The 24241-nt window shown below is 40.8% G+C and overlaps 1 protein-coding gene and 1 long non-coding RNA gene across 4 annotated transcripts in view; one reads left to right on the top strand and one right to left on the bottom strand.

The window, feature by feature from the left end:
* Nucleotides 1-7920, top strand: part of LOC133538927 (zinc finger protein 638-like) — a 57691-nt gene extending 49771 nt beyond the window's left edge. For 2 of the 3 annotated variants that reach the window (XM_061880847.1, XM_061880846.1), the window contains exons 21-25: nucleotides 1720-1887; nucleotides 2453-2620; nucleotides 5035-5142; nucleotides 5522-5643; nucleotides 7126-7920. In XM_061880847.1, coding sequence (XP_061736831.1) covers nucleotides 1720-1887; nucleotides 2453-2620; nucleotides 5035-5142; nucleotides 5522-5643; nucleotides 7126-7170 — 611 coding nt within the window. In that variant the 3' untranslated portion in view covers nucleotides 7171-7920. The remainder of the gene's footprint in view (nucleotides 1-1719; nucleotides 1888-2452; nucleotides 2621-5034; nucleotides 5143-5521; nucleotides 5644-7125) is intronic. The other variant, XM_061880848.1, reaches the window with a different exon arrangement.
* A 689-nt stretch (nucleotides 7921-8609) lies between these two features.
* LOC133538926 (uncharacterized) lies at nucleotides 8610-22785 on the bottom strand. Its single transcript, XR_009803135.1, has 2 exons — nucleotides 22347-22785; nucleotides 8610-12497 (listed from the first exon to the last, which is right to left on the bottom strand). It is a non-coding gene; the product is annotated as an uncharacterized LOC133538926 (long non-coding RNA).
* Nucleotides 22786-24241: the final 1456 nt, after the last annotated feature.

Genomic DNA, 24241 nt, shown 5'->3' with positions numbered 1-24241 from the left:
TGTGTATATGTATATATATATAGATTAGATTAGATTAGATAGTACTTTATTTATTCCGTCAGGATAGTTCCTTCAGGAAAATTTAAATTTTCAGCACAATCCCATTCAAGATCAGACAAACATTACAGGGAGACAGAACAGGATGGCTGACGGGTCTGCCGGCTTCCAGTGCCCCTTACAAAAAAGATGAGATACAGGTAAACAAGGGGGGGGTAATGGGAGAAAAAAATAGAAGATTAAAATAAAATTAAAAAATCGGTCTTAGCCTGGGCCCTGGAGAGGGGGTGCAGACTGAGGCCAAGGGAAAAAACCAACTCATAGCCATAGTACACATCCCTCTTACATGTGTGTAAGAGGGAAACATCAAAGAACACAGAGAACATTAAAGCATCAGATACAAGCAGACACTTCTACATACAGCTATGAATAAAAAGTAAAAGAAACATATCCACTGTGGTGGCCTCTGCGGTGTTCCACGCCATCGTCCGCTGGGGTGGAGGGAGAATGGCCAGAGACAGGAGCAGACCAACAAAGCAACCAAGACAGCCAACTCCACTCTAGGCCAGTGTCCTGTCTGAATGGATGAGCGAGGATACGTCCAAGGAGACTGAAGTGTCCGACGCCTGCTCACCCAGCCAAGACACCGCGAAGCCTCTCCGTCCTGGCGCTCAGTGCTAGCTCCGCAGCCCTGTCCCCTCATCTGCAGTTCCTCCAGTCTCTCCAAACCGACTCCGGTGTGGCAGACACCCAGCAGCTGGTCTCCATGGCCAAAAGGCTCCCGGGAGGCAGATCCAGAAGTCCACAAAAAAGCACCACAGAGGTCACGAAATTGCCACTCCTTGTCACACAGTCCCAAAAGGCAAAAAAGTATAATAACACATGAAAAGAAGAGGGAAACACAAAAGGATAACACAAGACTACAAAGCTCCAGAATAGGGCAAGACTCTGTTTGCATGACATTTCCTTCGATGTCTGCTCTGAAAAGTGTGTGGGCGGGCAGCCGGAGACAGCTGGTGGAACATTTACATGAGTTCCTAAAACATTATTTTCTGCTGTTTTCTGTTCATTTGTTGACCTTTTTTTTTTTTTAATCTTCTACTCTGGCGTAGAACTATGTGTCATCACTTTTTGATGAGTGTTCAGACTGCAGTCTCATCACAGACATATCTTATTTACATCCACATACGAAAGAGGTTTGGGTCAGATTTGAAAAAGTCTGAAATCCACTGTTTACATTGACATGAAAAAATCTGATACAGGTCACATATTAGCAAAAACAGTTGCTATTGAACTGCAGTGTGAACAAAGCCTAAATCTAGCAAGAATTCCTATCTCCGAAAGGATTACATTGAGATCCCAACACAGTCAATTCAAATAATAATACTTAACATAGTCAGTTTATTAAAAAAGTTGGCAAATGCTGAAGCTATGGTCCCTTCATGTTTCTGGTCTGTACTACACCAAAGTAGATATTTTAAAAGCACAGGTTCAAAAAATTAAGAAGAAAAGATAATAGATACAAAATGTTCAACAACAGCATTACATAAAATGTTTTAGGTGTTTAAATAAAAAATAATAGATTACGGAATGCTAAGGGGTTAAGATGTATTATTAACCGTTGTGCAAATGTTATAATACCTATGGATTTAGTTATTAAAGTTGAGCCTCTTCAAACATCTTTCTCAAAAATTAAACTTGTCATTGATCATTCGTTATCAGATGGTCCCACTACCGAGATGGGAATGACTGCAGAAGGAAAGGAAGATAAAACGGCAACCCTGGATAGCAGCCCTGGAAAGGAGTGTGTGACCCTGATGTTGAATAAAGAAGAGGAAAAGATGCAAAAAACAGAGGACAAAGAGACAAGCATTCCATCTCAGGAGCCAGGTAAGGTTTTTATTTTTACTGTGTATGGTTGCATTTAAAATTATTGTATTTGAAGTATATTATAAATAAATGATAAATGGGTTGTACTTGTATAGCGCTTTTCTACCTTCAAGGTACTCAAAGCGCTTTGACATTACTTCCACATTTACCCATTCACACACACATTCACACACACTGATGGAGGGAGCTGCCATGCAAGGCGCCAACCAGCACACATCAGGAGCAAGGGTGAAGTGTCTTGCTCAGGACACAACGGACGTGACGAGGTTTGTACTAGGTGGGATTTGAACCAGGGACCCTCGGGTTGCGCACGGCCACTCTCCCACTGCGCCGCGCCGTCCCATTAACAGAAAATATCTAACTCCATGAAAATAGTAATATTACCAGGGGGTGTACAACCAGTCGTTTCTTGGGATTTACCTGGTAGCTTTTGAAAATATTAGGACAAATGATTGCATTGACACATCAGTGCCCTCATGTCCTGGAAACCAATAAACAGATAAAGTTGAGCCTCTTCAAACATCTTTCTCAAAAATTAAACTTGTCATTGATCATTCGTTACCAGATGGTCCCACTACAGAGATGGGAATGACTGCAGAAGGAAAGGAAGATAAAACGGCAACCCTGGATAGCAGCCCAGGAAAGGAGTGTGTGACCCTGATGTTGAATAAAGAAGAGGAAAAGATGCAAAAAACAGAGGACAAAGAGACAAGCATTCCATCTCAGGAGCCAGGTAAGGTTTTTATTTTTACTGTGTATGGTTGCATTTAAAATTATTGTATTTGAAGTATATTATAAATAAATGATAAATGGGTTGTACTTGTATAGCGCTTTTCTACCTTCAAGGTACTCAAAGCGCTTTGAGATTACTTCCACATTTACCCATTCACACACACATTCACACACACTGATGGAGGGAGCTGCCATGCAAGGCGCCAACCAGCACCCATCAGGAGCAAGGGTGAAGTGTCTTGCTCAGGACACAACGGACGTGACGAGGTTGGTACTAGGTGGGATTTGAACCAGGGACCCTCGGGTTGCGCACGGCCACTCTCCCACTGCGCCGCGCCGTCCCATTAACAAAAAATATCTAACTCCATGAAAATAGTAATATTACCAAGGGGTGTACAACCAGTCGTTTCTTGGGATTTACCTGGTAGCTTTTGAAAATATTAGGACAAATGATTGCATTGACACATCAGTGCCCTCATGTCCTGGAAACCAATAAACAGATCTGCCAATAGGCACATATTTTAAACCTAGAACATGCGTGTAGGCTTTGCTGGCGTCCAGATACACATTTTGCTGATTTCATTAGCTGCTTTTCCATTTTAATTTTTCGCAAATAAAAGTGATATATTAAAAACATTTTGATTAAGTGTATCTGCAACTTGTAGGTGTTTCCATTAAAGGGTGTTTTGCGTCATGATCCGTAATTCTCGTAAAATCTCGTCATGCGAGACTCCACTTTGAGGAAAATATTAATGCCACCACTGGTGCAGACTCTGCCGAGATGTCCAGTCATGAGCCGTAATTCTGGTAAAATCTCGTCATGCGAGACTCCACTTTGAGGAAGATATTGCTGTCACCGCTGGTGCAGACTCTGCCGAGATGTCAATAGAACTCGAAGGCAGCAAAATATCGAGCCTTTTTATTAAGACATTACAAAATTACATGACAGCGTATATTTTATCAATATTGAAATCCTGATTTCAATATTAATAAAAGATCATCTTAATTATTATTTTGCCCATTATCATGCTGGACCTCATATATGAACACTTTGTATCTATATTGAAAAAAGTGCATTTACATCTTATGGCCATCAGGTGCCACCTTGCACAATTTTCAGATGAATTGTATATATTTATTTTTTTCTGCCATATTACTTTGTTTATAATGCTTGTGCTGCTTTCATGTGCACATTAAATATTCTACTTTAGCTACATTCATACATTTTAATGTGTTCTTTTTTAAATGAAAGTTAAAAATATTTCAGTAAAAGTAAACATTTTTGCAAATTTTTTTTCATCGCGATAATGCCAATCCTTTTTCTACCACTTGTCCCTTTTGGAGCCTATCTCGGTTGCATTCGGGCGGAAGGCGGTGTAAACCCTGGACAAGTCTCCACCTCTTTGCAGGGCCAACACAGATAGACAGACAACATTCACACTCACATTCACACACTAGGGCCAATTTAGTGTTGCCAATCAAACTATCCCCAGGTGCAATGTTTTTGAAGGAGGGAGGAAGCCTGAGTACACGGAGGGAACCTACGCAGTCACAGGGAGAACATGCAAACTCCACACAGAAAGATCCCGAGCCTGGGATTGAACTCAGGACCTTCGTATTGTGAGGCCCATGCACTAATGATAACCGTAAAAAAAAGATTCCTCACAATAACCATGATAAGAAATGTTCTGTGTGTGTGTGTGTGTGTGTGTGTGTGTGTGTGTGTGTGTGTGTGTGTGTGTGTGTGTGTGTGTGTGTGTGTGTGTGTGTGTGTGGTAAATCATCACTTTTTAGATGCATCACAATTGTCTATACAAAATCAATTTGTTTGTGTTGTAGTATTGTTAACACTGACTTTCAGTCGCTCCTTTTTCAAAATACAGCAGGGCAATTGGGTTTTACCAAAGCAACTGCATTTTAGTTAGTTTTCTTTTTTTACATTGTTAGCCACTGGAAGCAGACATTCAAACCAATTAGCATATAATCTGATAGTTGTACTGTAGAAAAATATATGAATACAGAATTATCTAAAAATCTAATCTAAAAACGATATCAAATTAACTGTAGTAGATTAAAAAATCCATATCTACCATTCTCCTTTTTTTCTCTGGCCAAAGTTACTAGTAAATGTGTAAGTAAAAGGATAATTTTTCAACAACCAAAACTGAAACCAAAAATGTTATGTTGATATCCTGTCCAAACGAAAGTACACAAAAAACATGTTCAGCAGCACTTGTCTTTGTCCGTTCATGTATTTCACTGGGGTTGTGACTGCCGCTTTGCTGCAACGTAGTTAACGAGGTTACAACATTAGGCACTTATTCTTCCTGTCCCTCACTTAATGTGTTCTGTATGCAATACACGCCAATACATGGAGCCTAAACATATATGAAGTATTTATTCTGTTTTACACAGGAAAGCATGAGGTGTCTGAGAACCCAACAATCACAGAAAAGAAGAGTGATATAGAAACGCCAACAACTACAGACAACGCTCTCCATTTTGACCCCAGCAACCCAGTTGGTAAGACAAGCTGTACTGTTTTGTTTTGTTGTTGAAACGTCTGCATGGTTGAAGTTTTAATTTGTGAGGCAGTGAGCTTATCCCAGATACACTCTAGGGAAGGCTGGGTAGACCTTGGACAAGTCGCCACCTCATCACAGGGCCAACAGAGATAAACAGACAACATTCACACACTAGGGCCAAGTTAGTGTTGGCAATCAGCCTAAACCCAGGTGCATGTCTTTGGAGGTGGGAGGAAGCCAGACCAATTCTGTCAAAAACAGGTGTTGACATGGCAACCAAATCACATGTAATAAAAGCGAAAACAAGTGCCAGGATTCACACTGCTCCCTCATGTTTTATTCTTGGTGGTTCACCCCTGTGTGTCTGTGTTTGTCAGGTATGGAATTCTTGATGCCAAAAACAGGCTTCTTCTGTAAGGTGTGTAACCGTTTCTTCAGCGGAAACAAGGACGCTCAAATCGCTCACTGCAAAACCTTCAAGCATTTTGAGAACCTGCAGGTAGGCAAACTGAATTTTAGCTTTCTTTTACGGTTACTGTCTGAAGTTGATATACCACAGTATGGATCTAAAGTTTTTACATCCCTTAAAATGTTTCACTTTTTCCAGCTATTTGCTAAAATAAAAGTTCATTTTATTTTTCATTGAATCTTACAGAAACAAAACTGAAATTGAGAAATGTTTGCAAAGGTATTAAAATAACTGAAATAACACATAGTCATAAGAATTCAGACCTTTTGCTGTGACACTCATATTTACCTCACATGTTGTCCATTTCTTCTGATCCTCCTTGAGATGGTTCTGTTGTGTTTACTTAAACTGATCGGACTTGATTAGGAAAGGCACAAACCGTAGATCACGATATATATTTTTTTATATTGGTCTATCTATGGACGAGGGGAAGAATGTATTAAATTTTAACATTTTTACTCCCCAGGTAACCTTTCTGAGTATAATACCCTCAGCTATCAAGGCAGAAAGGAAATGTCAACACAACCAAACAAAATTCCAAAATCACAGTAAACACTTAATTACTTCTTTAATTTAAGGTGCAAAAAGAAATGCTTAAAAAACGTGTGAAAATCCGAAGATGGAATCTGAACACAATTTTTTGCAGGGTTACTGCCAGGAAGTTACGTATCTGTGTAACATCCAATTTGGTCCGTTATACTTTATTTAAATATTATTGGACCAAATTATTGTTGCAAAGTAGCACATTTGGTATATGTTTTAACTTATTTACACTCATTTTTACTTTCGCTTCTCACTGCGTGCATAGAATCAACAGTGAGACAGCAATATGGCACAACCAAACTTGATAGATGATATTCTAACAGGATTGGCTGTTTTAGCTAACAAAGTAAAAGTTTCAAAAAATAAAACCATACGTAAGCACTTTGTACTTAAAGTAATCATTTTGGTACAAAATTATATGGTTTGACTTTTAAGAACTTGAGGTAAGGATTTATTGTTTTGATTTAAACAAAGGAAGTTAGTGCAGATTAAGCGTTAATCACACACTTAATCTGCTTAGTATTGCCACATACCATTGTTAAAGACATTTTAGTTACAGTTTTTATTGTAATTCAAGGGTCAGAGCTTTAAGTTTTATTTTGATATTTTTGTAAAACCATAACTGATAAATAGTAATGGTGGATTTTTGGGATTTGGGGGGCATTAAAGAACAAAACTCCACACCAAACAAAAAACGAAAACCGTGTCACAATTACGTAATAAGATTTGAACCTTTTTTGTAAACAGATATACTCCTAGTCATGGACATGAATGTCCTATTCATTAATGAAGATTCATTATGTTTACTTGGACCTCAGTACAAGAACCTAAACTACAATAAAAAAAATTAAAAGGGAGTGAGACCAAACCCTAACTTTGGAAAATGCTGATTTGCATTGCCAAGAGTATTGCTCAGTTGCCCAGTTATGGTCAGAAGTTTATTCCGTTGTATCATTCACTGTCTTCCAGAAACACTTGGAGAGGAAGAAAACGGTGGATGCAACATCCAGCTGATTTTGTTAACCGCTTTTGAGCGAATAACGACATTCATCTTGTTTTATTTCTTGTTGCAAATGTGAAACGATGACCCACAAATGTTTTATCTTTCATATTCTTCAGACTTTCTGATCAAGTTCCAGGTTCAATTCCTTTAAACGACTGCAGTAACTGAACTAAGAAATTAAAAAAATGATCTTTAGGCACACTATATGATTTCAAAACAGTAACCCTAAAGATACTCATTATTTATGTGGTCGTCTTCACGTGTTTACGTGGTTGTCAGAGAGAATAGATTGGCTGATGTAAGATGTTTCAAATATTTGAACATATTTGATGTAACAAACGTCAAATACCATTAATCAGTGCATGTTTAATAGATTTCTTCATAGACGTTACAGCTTAAATTGGCTGATGAAAGATGTTTCAGATATTTTAACATATTTGATGTAACAAACGTCAAATACCTTTAATCAGTGCATGTCTAACAGATTTCTTCATAGACGTTTCAGCTTAGTTAGTCTAGTCAGTTATTGTCCTGATCCTGTTTAAACACACTTGGACATTTTTCATGTAATACTCAATAGAAAATAGGCCAATTCTGCTTACTTGGACATTTTTCATGTAATACTCAATAGAAAATGGGCCAATTCTGCTTTACAATAATGGCTGCGAATAATTTCTCTGATTTTGTTTTTCTTTTAGCTTTTTCAACTTCTTCATTAGTTGACCTTGTACTTTGCAATAAAGAACTTGCTTGGTATGACACTTTGATTAGTCTTTGATTGATGGTTTTATCATTGTTTGTCTTGGTTTCAAGGTTTACAATTTACAAATGGTTTGTGTTTACGTAGATACTTTAGTTTTATTAAAATACTTAAGAATATAATTAGTTATATAATGGTATTAGTTTGTGTTTTTCGTAAAAAGGCATACTGTTACCATATGATACGTCACATATTTACAGTCCAAAATCCGGCCCGCTGGTAGTCCAGAGGGAAAAAAATATTTTTTTTTACCTACACACACTCATAAAACCGTCCCACATATATATATATTATATATATATATATGTAGGACGGCATGGCGCAGTGGTAGAGTGGCCGTGCGCAACCCGAGGGTCCATGGTTCAATCCCCACCTAGTATCAACCTCGTCACGTCCGTTGTGTCCTGAGCAATACACTTCACCCTTGCTCCTGATGGGTGCTGGTTAGCGCCTTGCATGGCAGCTCCCTCCTTAAGTGTGTGAATGGGTAAATGTGGAAGTAGTGTCAAAGCGCTTTGAGTACCTTGAAGGTAGAAAAGCGCTATACAAGTACAACCCATTTATTTATTTATTATATATATTGTTGCGTTTTGACCATATGTTCCTCTGAGCTGGAATTTAAGCAGCTGGTCACCCCCAGATTCTTTTGATGACACATAAGCTGATTTTAAATGAATCCCAGACAGAATAGGTATTTTGATATTTTATTTCAAAGCTTTGGAGAGATTAATCTATGAACAACACATTCAAATCGCATCGCCCAAGTTGATCTGAAAATACTACGGAAGTCTTGCCTTTTTCACTACGCCGCTAGCCCCCCTCCCCTTCCCCTTCAGAGCGAATCCACATATCTATTCTCCTTCTAAGCCTGGGACAAGAAAAGATAACAAGGGTGTTATGGCTACTCGTTACATTCCAAGCTCAAGGTTAACACATGCACACCTCTTAGCTGTTTTCAAATATGACTGGAAGAAAAGAAATAACTCTTGAATATGGATATATGTAGCTATCTATCTCCGTCAATCCCCCTTCAGACCTTCTACAAAAGATCTCTAACACAATTACAAAACTTCTAAAGCACCTGCCCCACATTAAAGTTTTAGCAAGCTCGCACTAAAATAAAAGCATAGTTACATGGGAGATAGAGGGAGAGTGTCCACGTCAAAGTCGTCATTGTCAGCGAGGGAAACTTGCAATTCGCGAAAGTCGCCACTTTGCTTGAGCCCCTTCAGAGACATAGTAAACCCAGAAACGGGGTGGGGTTGACCTATGGCTCTAACAATGATGCGGGTGCATAGAGACTCAGCACAAGGGGCGATAAAGAAACCGCATGAGGCTATGATGGCCAAGAAAACTCCAATGGAGATCAGGACAGACTTAATTAGGTCAGTCCACCTGCCAAAGGTGCCTTGGAGCCAATCTTTGAAGTGTTCAGACATCGGAAACTTCAGTAAGTTCCTAAACCAGGGCTTTGAGGCCCTCTGGACCGAGCCATCAGGGGCGGTGTTGTTAGGAATGAAGGTACAGCATTGGTCACCAAACATTGCAAACACACCTTCTTCCTTGGCTAGGATGCGGTCAAGGGCTATGCGGCTCTTGATGGCCATGAGGGAGGTCAGGGCAAGTTGTTCAGCAAGTCCCTCAACAGCTTCACGAGTCAGGTTGGTCAGTCTCAACAGATTATAAAAAACCTAGTTAATGCGTTAATAGCGCCAATAATAGGAAGGTTCTCGAAACCTGCGCAGGATTCACGCCACAATTTATGTTGTGGGGGGACCACCATGGTTGCCCTATTGCATCAAAGTAAACTCCATCAGGGTTTCTCATCAAATCAAAGGAGCCCATTGCACTCCTAGATAGAATATGGCAGCGTCGGCGGAAAGTCAAAGAGGCCGCTGAAACAGGAGTTCAAAGGGGTGTTAATTTGGTACCCACTAGGGTGAGTGGGGTCACCAGTCTAACCATAGCACAAAGCCCAACGGCTGACGTCGGGATTCTAATGTACAATCTGTGCTCCCCACAATACCAGAATAAGTCAGCCCGTGCCCAAGGGCCTATTTTGGAGCCATCTATATGTGTGGTGCACCAGGAAGGGTCAATGTCACCCAATTTGTTGAGGGACAAAGAGGGTCCTGTGAATTGAAAACATGTGTAATTCAGCTTTCCCCACAAAGGGGAAGACGTCGGATGGAATTGTCAACAGGAGGGTACACACTAGCCAACAAATCGCACCCTGGCGGTGTGGTTTCAGAAAACAAAGAGATAAGGCAGTTTAGGGCATCTGTGTCAGTCAGCTTAAAAGGGGCGGGGTAAGTGTGGGGAAATGACTTCCAGCGGAACAAGCAACACAATCACCCATGTTTTGGCTCTTGGCCATGCTAGTCATACACCTGAGCCACAGGTTGCCTGCACCCGCTCCGAGGGTCAAAGCTACCAGGTCTTCAGTGGTGATGTCATTAGTATACACAGATGTGTGAGAGCCTTTGAAACGTCACCAAGGTGGAGTGGCACTTTAGTGCTACAGAGTGGGCAAAGGTAGTTAACGCCCTCTCAAGGACATTAATTTTAATAATCCCTTTAAAATAGAATAGAAAGTACTTTTTTGATCCCTGGGGGAAATTCAGCAGAGTCTGTTCCAGTCTGGTCAAACCCCAAAACAAAATAAAAGGGGCTGGGCCAATTGGGCATGACACCCACATTGGCAATTGTAAGGGCGAGGGGGTTCTGGGAACTATCAAAATTCCTCTGGAAGGTCATCCCTTCCCGAATAGTTTTGATGTAACAATAGGGGCTAGTGGGATTACCTGCTTCCACGAGGGGCACCACCCCATAGACCAGGGGTGTCAAACATACGGCCCATGGGCCGGATCAGGCCCGCCAACAGGTTTTATCTGGCCCGCCTGAGGAGTTTGCCAAGTATTAAAATGAGTTGCATATTTTTTTTATGAAAGAAACTGCTGTTCTGAATGTGTCCACTGGATGTCACAATAGCAATTCTGTTAGGACCAGCAAGAGGTTTGTGTCTTCCGCTTCAAACACAATGTTATTTGGCACCCTTACTCCCCAATAATGTCTTTGTGTGGGTTTTAAGAATAGACGGTAGTATCTCGTGTACTCGGATAATCAACATTTACCTTGAAAATAATTTTTTTTCTTGAAAATCAACTTTTACCATTGCAAGATGCCTCGTTGTCGTCCTTTTTCCATTTTAATAACATTAATAATAATAATAGATGGATAAAACTCTTTTCTATTCACCCAAAATGCTTTGGAATATCAGAGCCATTAGAGGCGCCACATGGACAAAACCGGTGAGATAAGGTGTTCTACCAATGGGTTCTAGGATTACCGCAGCGACAGGCGCCAACTAAGGTATGAAAATATAGTGAGAAAACTTAACCCTTTTGAATAGTTTTACCTCTGATTCTTACGGTTTGTTGAGTTAACTCTGGATTGATACGTGGACATGACAAAGGAGGTGTTTGATACCTCAAAAAGTTTACATGTTGTGTTTTTTGTTCAATCCCAGAAAGACTGCGATTTAAAGTTTAATCCTGGCTTTGTAGATAAACTGAGACCACGTCCAAACTGATTGTGTTTTTGAAACTGCACCAATTTCCTCAGAATTTTCAACAAACTTTAAGTGTTTTTTTCCAGAGGATTATTTGTGATTTGTCCCTTTTCACAACGTGCTTGTTCTATTTTTGGTCAAAGTAAACAACCTGTAGTTGTCTTTATTTTGAAGTTATCATGCCATGATTTTACCATTCCAGCCCACTTGGGAATGGATTTTCCTCCATGCGGCCTCTGAGCTAAAAGGAGTTTGACACCCCCCTCCTAGATTATGTATTCTGCTACCGACACCAATAGCTCAGGGTTGCGTCGTAACAAAGAAAGAGGTTACTACCATGGTAATCAATCACACTGCACAGGTCAAAAAAGGAAGTCTTGTTGTCCCCCATGATCCAGTCTTATTTCAAGTCCGCCATAAGTTCTAAGACACGTGTCAGTCACTGTTGTCGGGAAGGAAGGACTGAGGCACAAGGACATTAGAACAAGCCCAAGTACCAGTCTGTCAGGGAATACTGCTGGATGTAACATCCTGCCTTTCGTCTATCACTATCAGGGTAATTTAGGTTAGGGTTTCACTTATTGTAACGACAACAATAGTGATGCTGAAAACAATTAAGAGAAGTTGTATAACATCGAGTACATAGGTGGGTCTCAAGTAAGGATATATGATAGCTTTGGATATATGATACAGCAGTTGAGCATGTCTGGTAGATCTACACGACGGTAGACGGCAGCTCAACGGAGGGAGATCTCTCTCGGCGTCGTCTTCTGGACCGTGAGACTGTGTGGAAGTTCTGCCGGGGGTCGAGTGGGGCAGGTGATGTGGCGATGTCGGCAGTGGCATCTGCTGGAGATCAGCCAGTCGAAGGGCGTGAGACGTCCGTTTCACGACCTTTAAGTGACCGGTCCACCTGTGCTCCGTCCACTTGTTCTTGATGACCTTGATCTTGACCCACTCTCAGTGGGCGGAAGGGAATTTGGAGTGGCGGGCTGTCATCCTCGAATCTGCACAGAGGAACTGGCACATAAATTCTGCATTTTGTAAACGTACCATTTTGGTCTCAAGCTGATTCCTCCTTCCAGGGGAGCTGCTGGTCCTGGGAAGGGCGGCCCTATATCATAGGGTGAAAAATTCAAAGGCCGTAAAAACAGTTTTATTCAGAGACATTCGAATGATCATTAACGCTAATGGCAACATGACAATCAAATTCAATTTGGTCTGTGCACAGACTTTAGCCAATTTGTTTTGATTCTTGTTCATTTTCTCAACCTTACCTTGGGACTGAGGATGGTACACAGAACTGAACCTGTCCCAGAACCTTTTCAACCAAGGCTAAGTGAGCATTTTTAAAATGGGTGCCGTTGTCTGACCTAATCTTTTTGGGGAAACAATGTCGGGATACCAGGTCATTAACAAGCCTTTAATTACTGATTTTGCATCCTCTTTTGAGGTTGGGGTTGCTTCCGGCCAACCACTGTAATTGACAACGCAAGTCAGCGTGTACATTTTCCCTTGTTCCTGATTAATCATATCAATGTAATCACAAACTATACACGATCCACCCTCACTTCCTCCACATTCCAAATTAATCAACTAAACTACTATCGATGTGCAAAATCTTTATTTTCAAATTAAATTTAGTTAAAACGCAAGCTACATCAAATCATGGCACCTTCTGCATTCCTGTTGTGACTACCAAGAGAGTAAACATTGGGAAACTTAGCCACCCTGCTAACCTAAACAATCTCATTCCTATTCTCTCCGAATCAAAGCCAACATCGAAGAATATCAATAACACCATCAGGATGGGTCTGCTCAATGTCGGGTCTCTGAATAACAAATCATTTTTAGTCAATTATTTTATTACCACTTCGAAACTTGACTTTGTTTTTAACTGAAAAATGTTAAAACTATGGAATGTGTCAGAGTCAGATGATTGTCGATTTTGTTGTGAGGTGTCTGAATCCACCCTCACCTCCTACCCCTTCTGTTTCTGAAAAAAGGACTGTTTGTAGTACTATCACTTTCAAAAACATCTAAGAAAAAGGTCAGCTGATAGTCAAGTACAGCAAGAGCAGAGGCGGAGGACAGGTCATGTTTGAGGTCAGTGATAGTCTTTTCAGCCTCCGTGGTCCACTGGAGGGTGGTATTAGGGTAGGGGACCCTTTAGCGATAACAACCCTACATTTTATGTAAATTATTTAATATGGTGAAAGCGACAAAATATGCTTATATTTATATTGACACAAATGCTAAAAAAACACTAACCTTATGGTGGATGCTTTTGCAATAGTAATTCGACATTCTACTGCAACTGGTGGCCACAATTTGTTAAGTCAAGCTCATGTTGTAGAAAGTTGAATGATGCGGACATGTTTTTTACCAAATACTTTCTATCAGACTTCTGTCTTGGCGACTTTGCCTGTGTAATAAGCAACTGTAATTATTTGATATGCTTAAATGTAATGTGTAGTTTTAGCTCAACTGTCGTGTAGCTGCTAGCTCCTTGTAGCCTACAGCCGGGGATCCAAAGTGCAGCCCTTAGCTGTGTGTTTAACAGACAACTGATACGATTGAAAATGTGGTATTTGTGTGTCGGTTCAATCATCGGCAGCTACTCCCTGTTTCATCATTGGACCTAAGTCTTTGGTTTTTGTAAGCCGGACAGAGAGCAAGGCAACAATGTGGGACAGCATCTTTGTCCATCTTATACCATGCTACTTGTTGCAAAGATATGTCAACATGAGCAGCCACACCCTGAGTCAAAGGCCTCCTGGTATAAGTCGTCTAACTGGTTATCATAACATATGGCGGGTCGGATGGTGGTACACACTGAAACAGCTTAGTCAGCCAGGGTTTTCACTGATAGAACAGTTGGAGCATGATTGGGGGTACTCAGCAGGTGTCAGCCATTTCTGGTGCTCCAGGCTGTGGTATGAGCTCATGCTCATGGAGGAGCCTTGGTAGTGGTGTCGCAGCTTGGTGGTTGTACCGTCAGGTAACACCAGGAAGATCCCTTCTGTGCGATATTGAATATCAGGGTACAGTTTGCAAAGCAGGACATTACCAAGCAGGCACGGTGTGTGCAGGTCGACCACAAAGAGGTGCTTCAGTGTGTGTCCAGCAATTTGAACTGGAAGCACACCGTTTCTTTGGTACGTCAGCATTCAGAGATGAGTGGGTGGCACCAGTGTCAATCACGAACTGATAATATTGTCCGTTGACACTTATGTCCAGCATGGGGCCTGACAGTATTTCCTGCTGGGGCTACTGCTGTGGGGGCCCTCTGTCACACCTTTGTGCTCGTCTGGCGGCACAACGGAACCTTTCCTGTTCGGAAATGCTCGGACATTCTCGAGCCCAGTGACCAGGCTGGTCACAGATGAAACAGTTTCCACTTGAAGCACTGCGTCGTCCACCACTCGAGTCCAACCGTATGGTCACATGTCTGTTGGGGATTCTTTCCTCCACCTGTGGGAGCTCAAAAGGAAGGTCACCCACTGCTGAATATACTTTAGCTGATTTTTTACTTTTCGGCTCTTTTGGCATTTTTGCTTCCGTGATTTGTAAATAAGGAGTTGTTTCCTTGCTGCTCTATCACAGCCTTGTCGTTGCCCTCTTGCTTAGTCCAATTCTGCATATCACATTTAAAATCACAGCATTAATTGCCCCATTAATGCTGTGCATAATCAATACACCTATTTCAAAGATTATACATACTACTTCAGATATATTTAAGTAACTTTTTAAATCAACTAGGGGTGTAACGGTACGTGTATTTGTATTGAACCGTTTTGGTACGGGGGTTTCGGTTCGGCACGCGGGTGTACCGAACGAGTTTGTAAGCACAAGTCTTCACAAGCAGGTCTGCTTTCTGCCTCTGTCTCCTACACAGCACCCAGCATTGACCCACCCACACAACCATCTGATTGGTTACATACAAAGCCAATCAGCAGTGCGTATTCAGAGCGATGTAACAGCCAATCAGCAGTGCGTATTCAGAGAGCATGTAGTCAATGCTTCAGCGTCAAGCAGATATGGGTTTAGCAGGGGAGCAGCGGACAGCGTACTCTCCCTAAATTATAAAAAACACTTCCCAGTCACAACTACTACTAAAATCACTATGAGCCTGTTGACCTTCTAGAAACTTAAACTGCAGCTCAGCTCGCTCCCAGTTCTGGCTTGAGGTGAATGCTAGTTAGCTTTTAGTGTAACTTTAGCTCATTTTGCTATGTGCGTGTGTGTGCGCGTGTGTGTGTTAGGGGCAGCAAAGCCCTGTCTGTCTGTTATTTCATTGAACTCCATGGTGTTCGGGAATGAATAGTCTCTCCTATTGCTATTGTATTTTGTCAGCTATAGTTACATTAATCATTAGTAATGTAGCAGCCTAGTTTTGAATGGCACGCTCCCTGCTATCACATGTTAAAAATATATCATTTACATAATAAAAGTCAACTACAGATGCTGTAATAAATTAAGCATGACGACTTGAAACTTAAATGTTGCACTTTTTATATGTAGAAGAAAGGTTTTGTCATTTTAAGGAATCCAAGCAACAATTTGAGGCAGTTTAATGTGGATTAATGTGGGCAGAATGATTATAGTGTTCCCAATGTTAAAAGGATAAAGCCGTTGTTTAAAAATTTGGTAAATAAATAACTAAAAAATTTATATTTTGTTATTTTCTTACTGTACCGAAAATTAACCGAACCGTGACCTCTAAACTGAGGCACGTACCGAACCGAAATCTTTGTGTAATGTTAGATTATCTATAAGTTAATTAAACTATCATTTGTGTCTATCAGTTAGTTAGTTTTGCACTCTGACTTCCTGTCGTGCGTGATATTCTACAAAATAAAGGCATGCATTTATTCTCGTTCCTCCATTACATTCCACCATTATTTTGATAGCGCGGGCCACACACACAAGGCCATCTGTTAAGTGATAAGCCGACCAACACTTCTCTCCTTTATAACACTTATCGACTCTTATTATAGTTATTGGGACCTAAGTTATTTATTTAAATTGTTATTTGTGGTTTGCTTGCTGTCTGTTTACTTAAGTTCTCATAGCTTAGTATGTCCTCTGATTAGAATTTGTTTAACGCTGCTCTACCATTTTGTTATGACTGGAGCGCTGATTGTGGCGACTTGTGTTTCTACATCTTCCGCCCTCTTCACTTGTCCTCGCTACCAAGACACATCTCTTATTTCAAATGTCTCACCCAGAAGCACAGCTGTATTATATCAAACCTTAATAATAAACATTTATCATTCACTCTGACCTCCACAAAATGGCCCGGGAGAGGGAAGTCTGGGCTTCCCTGCTTAGGCTGCTGCCCCCGTGACCTGACCTACGATAAGCGCAGGAAGATAAATAAATGGATGGATCATTCACTCATATGATTTCTGAACTAAGTATTATAAGAACAACTATAAAATACAATTGTATGTCAGCTTTAGTAATTAACAACCAACCAAACAAACAAACCTGCAGCGAACCACCACCAACAGCACACGCTGACACACGAATACCATCCACGAATACCTTCATTTGTCACTTTCTCATCTTTTCTTCAACTTGCTTTCTCCTTTACAAACCACATCTTGTATCTATATACTCCTTACACTTCACACACACACACACACATACATACACGCGCGTGTAATCACTCACACACAAAAGAAAAACGCTGCACGAAAGCTCTTTCTCTACGTTTCACTCTACCATAAAACTTCCAGTTACTTTTCTTAATTTACCAAACGTTTGAGTTCACTACTTTACGAGTTTTGTAAACTCCCTCTTAACCCTTTCAAGAAACGTTTCTTTTTTTTTCTTTTCTTTTTAAACTCTACCTGCTAATTTCATTGTCGACCACAGTACAATTCAATTGATTATTAACCGGTAATCATTCATCAAATTTTCCCCAGCCGCCTCCACATTTGTTCTTGTCAAACTCTGTGGCCATTGTGTCTCTTTTGTCTCAGTATCTATCGTCCCCGAGGACCAGTTTCGAACCCTTTACCCCGAGTCAATCATCCCAGATGTCTAGGTTCGAACCCTTTATATTATCCCAGACAACGGGTTTCGAACCTTTTACTCAGAGTCCCTCATCCCAGACGAGGGAGTTCGAATCCTTTACTCTTTTAGAGACCAAATTCCCAGGACGAGCCACACCTGACTATTTGTTTACTCGTCAGTGAAACAGCCCACCACGGTAGTCTGAAGGGTTCCCTGGGTCGTTGGCGATGTCCAACGACCCAGGATGAGCCACACCCGAATATTAGTTCAGTTTTCAATGAAACAGTCCATCAGTATAGTCCGAACACAATGACGTGAGTTGACCACTATTTGCAACTATTATGTAGAGCCGGACAAGGCAAAAATGCAACCAATCCATCAAACTCACCACTCTGTGTCTGGGGTACAAAACAGTATTTGACTTACAGACTTCAGGACAGACTCCTAATGCTCTGTTTGATTTATGTGTTGGCCAGGTTAGTCTGTCCGGAAGATTGTAAGAGCTGTCAAATTCTCAGTGTGTCATCCCGGACGAAAGCCCCCAATTTTTGCGTTTTGATCAGATGTTCCTCTGAGCTGGGAATTTAAGCTGCTGGTCACCCCCAAGTTCTTTTGATGACACATGAACTGATTTTAAATGAATCCCAGACAGAATAAGTATTCCGACATTTTATTCCAAAGCTTTGGAGAGACCAATTTATCAACACATTCAAATCGCATCGCCAGAGTTCTGAAAACACTACGGAAGTCTTGTCTTTTTCACTACACCACTAGCCCCCCTCTCCTTCCCCTTCAGAGCGAATCCACATATGTATTCTCCTTCTAAGCCTGGGACAAGAAAAGATAACAAGGGTGTTATGGCTACTCGTTACATTCCAAGATCAAGGTTAACACATGCACACCACTTAACTGTTTTCAAATATGATTATGGAAGAAAATCAATAACTCTTGAATATGGATATACAGTGAAGAAAATAAGTATTTGAACACCCTGCTATTTGCAAGTTCTCCCACTTAGAAATCGTTGAGGGGTCTGAAATTTTCACGGTAGGTGCATGTCCACTGTATCAGAGATAATCTAAAAAGAAAAATCCAGAAATCACAATCTATGATTTTTTTTTTAACAATTTATTTGTGTGATACAGCAGAAAACAAGTATTTTAACACCAACATTAATATTTGGTGGAGAAGCCTTTGTTTGCAATTACAGAGGTCAAATGTTTCCTGCAGTTCTTCACCAGGTTTGCACAGACTGCAGGAGGGATTTTGGCCCGCTCCTCCACACAGATCTCTAGATCAGTCAGGTTTCTGGGCTGTCACTGAGTAACACAGACTTTCAGATCCCTCCAAAGATTTTCAATTGGATTTAGGTCTGGAGACTGGCTAGGCCACTCCGGAACCTTGATATGGTTCTTTTAAGACACTTCTTGGTTTTCCTGGCTGTGTGCTTTGGGTCATTGTCATGTTGGAAGATCCAGCCACGACTCATCTTCAATGATCTGACTGAGGGAAGGAAATTTTTGGCCAAAATCTCACAATACATGGCTGCAGTCGTCCTCTCCTTAATACAGTACAGTCGTCCTGTCCCATGAGCAGAAAAAACACCCCCAAAGCATGATGCTACAACCCCCATGCTTCACAGTATGGATGGTGTTCTTCTTCCTCCAAACACGCATAGTGGAATTATTACCAAAAAGGTCAATTTTGATCTCATCTGTCCACAAAACTTTTTCCCATGACTCCTCTGGATCATCCAAATGGTCATTGGCAAACTTAAGACTGGCTTTAACATGTGCTGGTTTAAGCAGGGGTACCTTCCATGTCCATACATGATGTCTTAGTGTATTACCAACAGTGACCATGGAAACAGTGGTCCCAGCTCTTTTCAGGTCATTGACTAAGTCCTGCCGTGTAGTCCTGGGCTGATTCCTCTCCTCTCTTAGCATCATTGAGACCCCACAAGGTGTTTTCTTGCATGGGACTCCACTCCGATTGAGATTGACCGTCATGTTTAGCTTCTTCCATTTTGTAATGAGTGTAGCTGAGATAGGCGCCAGCTTCCCCCGCGACCACAAAAGGGAATAAGCGGTAGAAAATGTAAGGATGGATGCTCCAACAGTGGACCTTTTTTCACTAATTTACTTGGCAATTTCTCCTTAGCCCTTTCCATTCTTGTGGAGTTGTACAATTTTGTCTCTGGTGTCTTTGGACAGTTCTTTGCTCTTAGCCATGCTGAATGTTTGGGTTTTACTGATTGTGTGGGGTGGACAGGTGCCTTTATGTAGCTAATGACCTCACACAGGTGCATCGGATTCAGGATAATACAGTGGAATTGAAGAGGACTTTTAAAGGCGGACTAACAGGTCTTTGAGGGTCAGAATTCTACCTGATAGACAGGTGTTCAAATACTTATTTTCAGCTGTATCACACAAATAAATTGTTAAAAAATCATTGATTGTGATTTCTGGATTTTTTTTTATCAGTCATACAGTGGAAATGCACCTAACGTAAACATTTCAGACCCCACCATGATTCCTAAGTGGGAATACTTGCAAAATAGCAGGCTGTTCAAATACTTATTTTGTTGACTTTATGTAAATATCTATCTCCGTCAATATACGACCCCAAAGGGAATAAGCGGTAGAAAATGGATGGATGGATCATCCAATTTCTACCGTTTATTACCTTTGGGGTCGCGGGGGGCGCTGGTGCCTATCTCAGCTGCAATCGGGCGGGAGGCGTGGTACACCCTAGACAAGTCGCCACCTCATGACAGGGCCAACACAGACAGACAGACAGAAAACATTCACACTCACATTCACACACTAGGGCCAATTTAGTGTTGCCAATCAACCTATCCCCAGGTGCATGTCTTTGGAAGTGGGAGGAAGCCGGAGTACCCGAAGGGAACCCACGCAGTCACGGGGAGCCCGGGATTGAACCCAGGACTACTCAGGACCTTCGTACTGTGAGGCAGATGCACTAACCACTCTTCCACCCTAGTGTGTGTGTGTGTGTGTATATATATATATATATATATATATATATATATGTGTGTGTATATGTGTATACATATATATATGTGTGTGTATATGTGTATACATATATATATGTGTGTGTATATGTGTATACATATATATATGTGTGTGTATATGTGTATACATATATATATGTGTGTGTATATGTGTATACATATATATATGTATATATATGTATATATATATATATATATATATATATATATATATATATATATATATATATGTGTGTGTATACATGTATATGTATATACAAACCCTGTTTCCATATCAGTTGGGAAATTGTGTTAGATGTAAATATAAATGGAATACAATGATTTGCAAATCATTTTCAACCCATATTCAGTTGAATATGCTACAAAGACAACATATTTGATGTTCAAACTGATAAACATTTTTTTTTTGCAAATAATCATTAACTTTAGAATTTAATGCCAGCAACACGTGACAAAGAAGTTAGGAAAGGTGTCAATAAATACTGATAAAGTTGAGGAATGCTCATCAAACACTTATTTGTAACAACTCACGGGTAAACAGGCAAATTGGGAACAGGTGGGTGCCATGATTGGGTATAAAAGTAGATTCCATGGAATGCTCAGTCATTCACAACCAAGGATGAGACAATGGTCACCACTTTGTCAACAAATGCGTGATTAAATTGTTGAACAGTTTAAGAAAATCCTTTCTCAAAAAGCTATTGCAAGGAATTTAGGCTTTCACCATCTACGGTCCGTAAAATCAGCAAAGGGTTCAGAGAATCTGGAGAAATCACTGCACGTAAGCAGCTAAGCCCGTGACCTTGGATCCCTCAGGCTGTACTGCATCAACAAGTGACATCGATGTGTAAAGGATATCACCACATGGGCTCAGGAACACTTCACTTCAGTAACTACAGTTGGTCGCTACTATTTATATTAGTGCAAGTTAAAACTCTCCTAAGCAAGGTGAAAGCCGTTAATCAACTACACCCAGAAACGCCGTCGGCTTCGCTGGTCCTGAACTCATCTAAGATGGACTGATACAAAGTGGAAAAGTGTTCTGTGGTCCGACAAGTCCACATTTCAAATTGTTTTTGGAAACTGTGGACGCCGGGTCCTCCGGACCAAAGAGGAAAAGAACCATCCAGAGTGTTATAGGCGCCAAGTTGAAAAGCCAGCATCTGTTATGGTATGGGGGTGTATTAGTGCCCAAGACATGGGTAACTTGCATATCTGTGAAGGCGTCATTAGCGCTGAAAGGTACATACAGGTTTTGGAGCAACAGATGTTTCTATCCAAGCAACGTTACCTTGCTTATTTCAGCAAGACAATGCCAAGCCATGTGTTACATTAACGTGACTTCATAGTAAAAGAGTGCGGATACTAAACTGACCTGCCTGTAGTCCAGACCTGTCTCCCATTGAAAATGTGTGGCGCATTATGAAGCCTAAAATACCACTGTTGCACAACTTAAGCTGTACATCAAGCAAGAATGGGAAAGAATTCCACCTGCAAAGCTTAAAAAATGTGTCTCCTCAGTTCCCAAACGTTTACTGAGTTTTGTTAAAAGGAAAGGCCATGTAACACAGTGGTGAACATGTCCTTTCCCAACTACTTTGGCATGTGTTGCAGCCATTAAATTGTAAGTTAATTATTATTTGCAAAAAAAAATGATGGGTTCCCACTTCTCTGTGAGTATCTAATAATAGAAAAGCGCTATATAAATCAGATCCTTTATTATTAGGTTGAATTCGCTATTATACAGGATTTCGTACTTCTACGTTGCATCGAATGGACCACAGAAAAGACCTCTGACCTGCTTGGACTGAAAGAACATTTCCAGCTCTCCAAGTAGAACCTGATTCGACGAACAAGAGACTTTTCTCCATTTCTGATCTCTCCCTGTGACAACGGCAAAAGAGGAACAAGATTTCCTGTCCACCAGAGGAACCAGGGCGTTGGCTGCTCGGGCCTGGGCTCGCGGCCGCCACCACTTCTCCTTTTGAGCTCCCCTCTTCTGCTGACGCAGCCGAAGGCCTGGAATGTGATCGCCAGGCGCGGTGATCCATCAGGCTTTCTCCAGATTTCAGAGTCCCCTTTTTGTTTTCTCCCCTTTTTGGCCCTTTTGCCCTTTTTGGAAAACTTTCTCGGTTCCCCCTTTTTTGGGGTATTTTTCGGGTTATACCTCGTTTTTCCATCTTCCGTATTTTCTTTTGTACTTTAACCCTTTTTGGGGGTTTTTGTGGTTTTCGGTTTACTGTGTTTTATTTCATGATGTTTCCCCTTTTTTTGGGGTAATCGGGTTTTCGGGTTTTCATTGGTACTTTTCCCCTTTTTTGGTACCTTGAGGTTTTCGGTTTACCGTGTTTTATTTTGAATTTTTCCGTTTTTTTGGAACCGATTTGAGCTCTCCTCTTTTTGGGAACGTCCCCTGAAGAACTTTGCACAGTAAGACCCATTTGAACTTCTATTAGAACTGAATTAGAGACACATTGATTAGCCATTTAAAATTCCTACAATGTGAATTCCTGGATTTTTTTTTTTCACATTCTGTCTCTCACATTTGAAGTGTACCTAAGATGAAAATTACAGACCTCTGTCATCATTGCAAGTGGGAGAACTTGCACAATCCGTGGCTGACTAAATACTTTTTTGCCCCACTGCATATATACATACATATATAATTATATGTATACATAAAAATATGTATACATAAATATATATATATTCATATATTTATATATATATATATATATATATATATATATATATATATATACTGACGGAGATAGATATCTTTATATCCTAGTCATATTTTAAAACAGCTAAGTGTTGGGGGTACGTAGGCCTTGATAGTTGGAATGTAGCGAGAGGTCATAACACTCTTTTATCTCAAATGTCTCAGGCTAGGAGGCGGGGGAGAGGAGAAGAAGGGGTGCGGGTGAGAGGGAGAGAAAAGGCAAAACTTCCTTAGTAGAATTAGATCCATTTGGGCAATGGGATTGAAAGGTTGTTGTATCTAGATTGGTCTCCCAAAGCTTTGGTAATAAAAAGTAAAAATAAGCAACTCTGCCTGGGATTCATTTCTAACCAGCTTATGTCATCGAACCAACAAGGGAGGTGACCGGCAGAAGACTAGATAGAATAGAAAGTACTTCATTGATCCCCGGGGGAAATTCAGCACCACAGTTCGCTCACAATAGACAATAATGATAATAAATACTATATAACATATATATGTAATATATAATATATGAATAATATAAATATATTCTACATGTATTCTACATTTAAGTGCAGTCAAGAAGGAATATATGCATTATACAGTCTGATGGCTGTCGGTATGAAGGACCTCCTGTGTCGTTCCGTGTTACATTTTGGGAGTCTGAGCCTTCCACTGAACGTGCTCATTCTCTCTGCAAAGTCCGAGTGTAGTGGATGGGAGGTGTTGTCAATAATGGCTAGGAGTTTTGCTAGATTACTTCTCTCTGACACCACCGCCAGAGTCCATCTCCACTCCCACCACGTTACTGGCCTTCTCTACCAGTTTGTCCAGTCTGTTTGCATCCCTCACTCTCAGCCTGCCGCCCCAGCAGGCCACGGCGTACAAGAAAGCGCTCGCCACCACTGACTCGTAGAACATCTTCAACATCTTTGTACAGACGTTGAAGGATCCTAGCCTCCTGAGGAAGTGTCCCTTCTTGTAGAGGG

This window comes from Nerophis ophidion, linkage group LG20 (assembly GCF_033978795.1).
Source record: "Nerophis ophidion isolate RoL-2023_Sa linkage group LG20, RoL_Noph_v1.0, whole genome shotgun sequence".
Classification (NCBI taxonomy): Eukaryota; Metazoa; Chordata; class Actinopteri; order Syngnathiformes; family Syngnathidae; genus Nerophis; species Nerophis ophidion.
This window is presented reverse-complemented; position numbering and strand designations above follow the sequence as displayed.